At 67.8% G+C, this 2,979-nt stretch overlaps 1 protein-coding gene across 1 annotated transcript in view; it reads right to left on the reverse strand.

Moving 5' to 3' along the window:
• LOC112955223 (sodium/potassium-transporting ATPase subunit alpha-2-like) overlaps positions 1-2,979 on the reverse strand; it is an 11,293-nt gene that overhangs the window by 3,735 nt on the left and 4,579 nt on the right. The window contains exons 7-13 of the mRNA XM_026048502.1: positions 2,937-2,979; positions 2,284-2,393; positions 2,070-2,204; positions 1,803-1,992; positions 1,201-1,376; positions 982-1,118; positions 49-199 (exon numbers count right to left, since the gene is read on the reverse strand). Of these exons, the coding sequence (XP_025904287.1) occupies positions 49-199; positions 982-1,118; positions 1,201-1,376; positions 1,803-1,992; positions 2,070-2,204; positions 2,284-2,393; positions 2,937-2,979 (942 nt within the window). The remainder of the gene's footprint in view (positions 1-48; positions 200-981; positions 1,119-1,200; positions 1,377-1,802; positions 1,993-2,069; positions 2,205-2,283; positions 2,394-2,936) is intronic.

The following is a 2,979-nucleotide window of genomic DNA, read 5'->3' on the forward strand; positions in this document are numbered from 1 at the left end:
GGCCCCGGTGGGGTGACAGTGGCGGGTGCCGGTGTCCCCAGTGCCCACCTGGCGCTGGCAGCCCTCCACGATGATGAGCTTCTGCTGGGGGGACGTGCGGGCGAAGACGATCTCCGTGTGGTTGCGGAGGATCTCGTCGAGCTGCTCCGACGTCATGTCCTTGAGGTCGGAGCCGTGCACCACGCAGGCCTTGGCCTCCCTGCGGGCACCGTGCTCAGCCCGCCGGGCGCGCGGGGCCCCGGCACGGGCTGCCACGGGTCACCCGGCACGGGCACCGCGACGGGCTGGGAGGCGAGTGCCATGAGGGGATGGGACAGGTGACCCCACGCTGGGCTGGGACATGTGCACYGTGCCAGGCTGGGACAGGTCACACCATGCCACGCTGGGTCATGTGCACCATGCCAGGCTGGGACATGTCACATCATGCCACGCTGGCACACGTGCACTGTGCCAGGCTGGGACGTGTCACAGCGTGACGGGTTGGGCCATGTCACGTCATGCCAGGCTGGGACACGTGCACCGTGCCATACTGGGACATGTGCACCGCGCCATGCTGGGACAATGCCACATTGTGCCAGGCTGGGACATGTCACGTCATGCCACGCTGGGCCATGTGCACCGTGCCAGGCTGGGATGTGTCACATCGTGCCACATTGGGCCATGTGCACTGTGCCAGGCTGGGACAGGTCACATCACGCCAAGCTGGGCCATGTCACGTCCTGCAGGGTTGTGCCATGTCACACTGTGTTGGGCTGGGTCAGGACACCTCCTGCCTGGCTGTGCCATGTCACCCCTCTTGTCTTGTGCCAGGCTGCRCTGTCCCAGCCCGTGCCATGTCCCAGTGCCAGGCTGTGCCATGGTGACCACGTCAGCCTGCGCCATGTCACACCAAAAGCCGTGCCATGCCGTGCCACGCCGTGTCACTCTGCACCCAGCTCCGCCGTGTCACCCGCTGTGTCACCCGCGCCCACCACAACCTACCGGGGGTTGACCTGGCTCACGGGGATGTTGAGGCGGGCGGCGATGTCCTCCACGGTCTCGTTGCCCTCCGAGATGATGCCCACGCCCTTGGCGATGGCCTTGGCCGTGATGGGGTGGTCGCCGGTCACCATGATCACCTGGGGGGTGGCGAGGGCTGTGCAGGCAGCAGGACGCCGGGGCCCTCGGCGGGCAGGACCGGGGCACGCCGAGGGGCCGCACCTTGATGCCAGCGCTGCGGCACTTGCCCACGGCGTCGGGCACGGCGGCGCGGGGTGGGTCGATCATGGACATGAGCCCCACGAAGCACAGGTCGCTCGTGGGGAAGTTGACCTCGTCGGCGTCGAAGCGGAAGCCGCGCGGGAACTTGTCCGGGGGCAGGTAGAGGTGGCAGAACCCTGGTGGGTGACAGCGGGTGACGCCACAGCAGGCAACCACGGCACCTCTGGGCCCATTTCCCCACGTTCCTCGGGCGCCACCGCGGCCACATGTGCCCTTAGGCGCCTGGCGTCTTGTCTGCCTTGTCCCTGATCACTGATGGCCACATCCACCTATCCCGTGTCCCGGTGCCCCGTGTCCTCACGCCCCATTCTCCTCRTTCCCCGTCTCCCGTCCTCCCTGCYGTGTCCATGTACCCTGCGTGCCATGGCCTCTGTGTCCCCAAGCCCACATGCCCGTGCCCCCATGGCCCCAGTCYCCCATGGCCTCTGTTCCCCCTGTCCCTTGCTTCTGTGTCCCCTATCCCCGACGCTGTCTCCCGTCCCCCATCTTCCCCGTGTGCCCACATTCCCCCACGTCCCCCGGCTCCCGGCAGGCACCCTCACCCAGGACGCGCTCGCCCAGGCCGCCCAGCTCCAGGTAGGCATTCTGGAAGGCCTCACGCATCTCCTCGTCCAGCGGCACCTCCTGGCCCTGCAGCAGGATGCGGCTGCAGCGGTCCAGGATGCGCTCCGGAGCGCCCTTCATCACCAGCAGGTATCCCTGCGGATCGTCCTCCCGCTCGTGGATGGAGAGCTGCGGGCACAGCGGGCACGGCTGGCACCGGCGCCCCCGCGCCCCTCCGGCGCCGTGCCCACCGCTCTGGCCACCACCTGGTACTTGTTGGTGGAGTTGAAGGGGATCTCGGTGACTTTGGGGTTCTTGTCCCGCATCTTCTTGACGGAGCCGCACGAGAGCTGGATGCACTTGAGCAGCGCCGACTCGGACGCGTCGCCCGCCGTGTCGCGCTGGYGCCACGACAGAGGTGCTGGGTGTCCCCGCAGGCACCCAGGGCCCCGTGGGGACGGGGGAACACGGGCACCCTACCTTGGAGATGGAGACGTTCTCCTGGCCCGGTTTGAAGACGGCGCGGTTGCAGAGCCCCGCGATCCGCGCCAGGGCCGCCCAGGTGGGCGACCGCTTGTCGAAGGTGGCACCTGTGGGATGTCCCTGCCCACATCAGCGTCCCTGAGGTGTCCCCAGCTCCTCTGACCGGGACGGCTCGGCCAGKTGGCTCGAGGAGGTGCCCAGGGAAGGCAGTGCCCTTGGGGACACGGTGTCCCGGGAAGGGCAGCAGGGTAGCCAGGGATCAGGGTGCCCAGGGCAAGGAGAGCCCAGGACAGGGAGATATCCAGGGTTCTGTGTGCCAGGGAAGTGACGTTTGGGTGCTGGACCCAGCAGGGATGCGCAGAGGGCACCCAAGAGACGGGTGCCTGGGAGAAGGGAGCACCATTGAYGGAGGTGCCAGGGAAGGGACACCTGGATGCAGGAGCCGGGAAGGGGATACCTGGGAATCAGGGTGCCCAAGAGAAAGGGGCCCAGGAGAAGGAGGCTGTTGAGGGACGGGGGCCCCACGGAAGGGATATCAGAGACAGGACCAAGGAGGAGGGTGCCCAGGACTCAGGGTGCCCGAGGGAAAGGGACGTTCGTCCCAAGGGTGCGCCCAGGGCAAGGGGAACAACCTGGGGGTGGCCACGCACCCGACTGGTCCTCGGTGGTGTCGGCCTCGTGGATCTGGTTGTC

The sequence above is a fragment of the Nothoprocta perdicaria genome, unplaced genomic scaffold, assembly GCF_003342845.1.
Source record: "Nothoprocta perdicaria isolate Ctin4 unplaced genomic scaffold, notPer1 scaffold_544, whole genome shotgun sequence".
Classification (NCBI taxonomy): domain Eukaryota; kingdom Metazoa; phylum Chordata; class Aves; order Tinamiformes; family Tinamidae; genus Nothoprocta; species Nothoprocta perdicaria.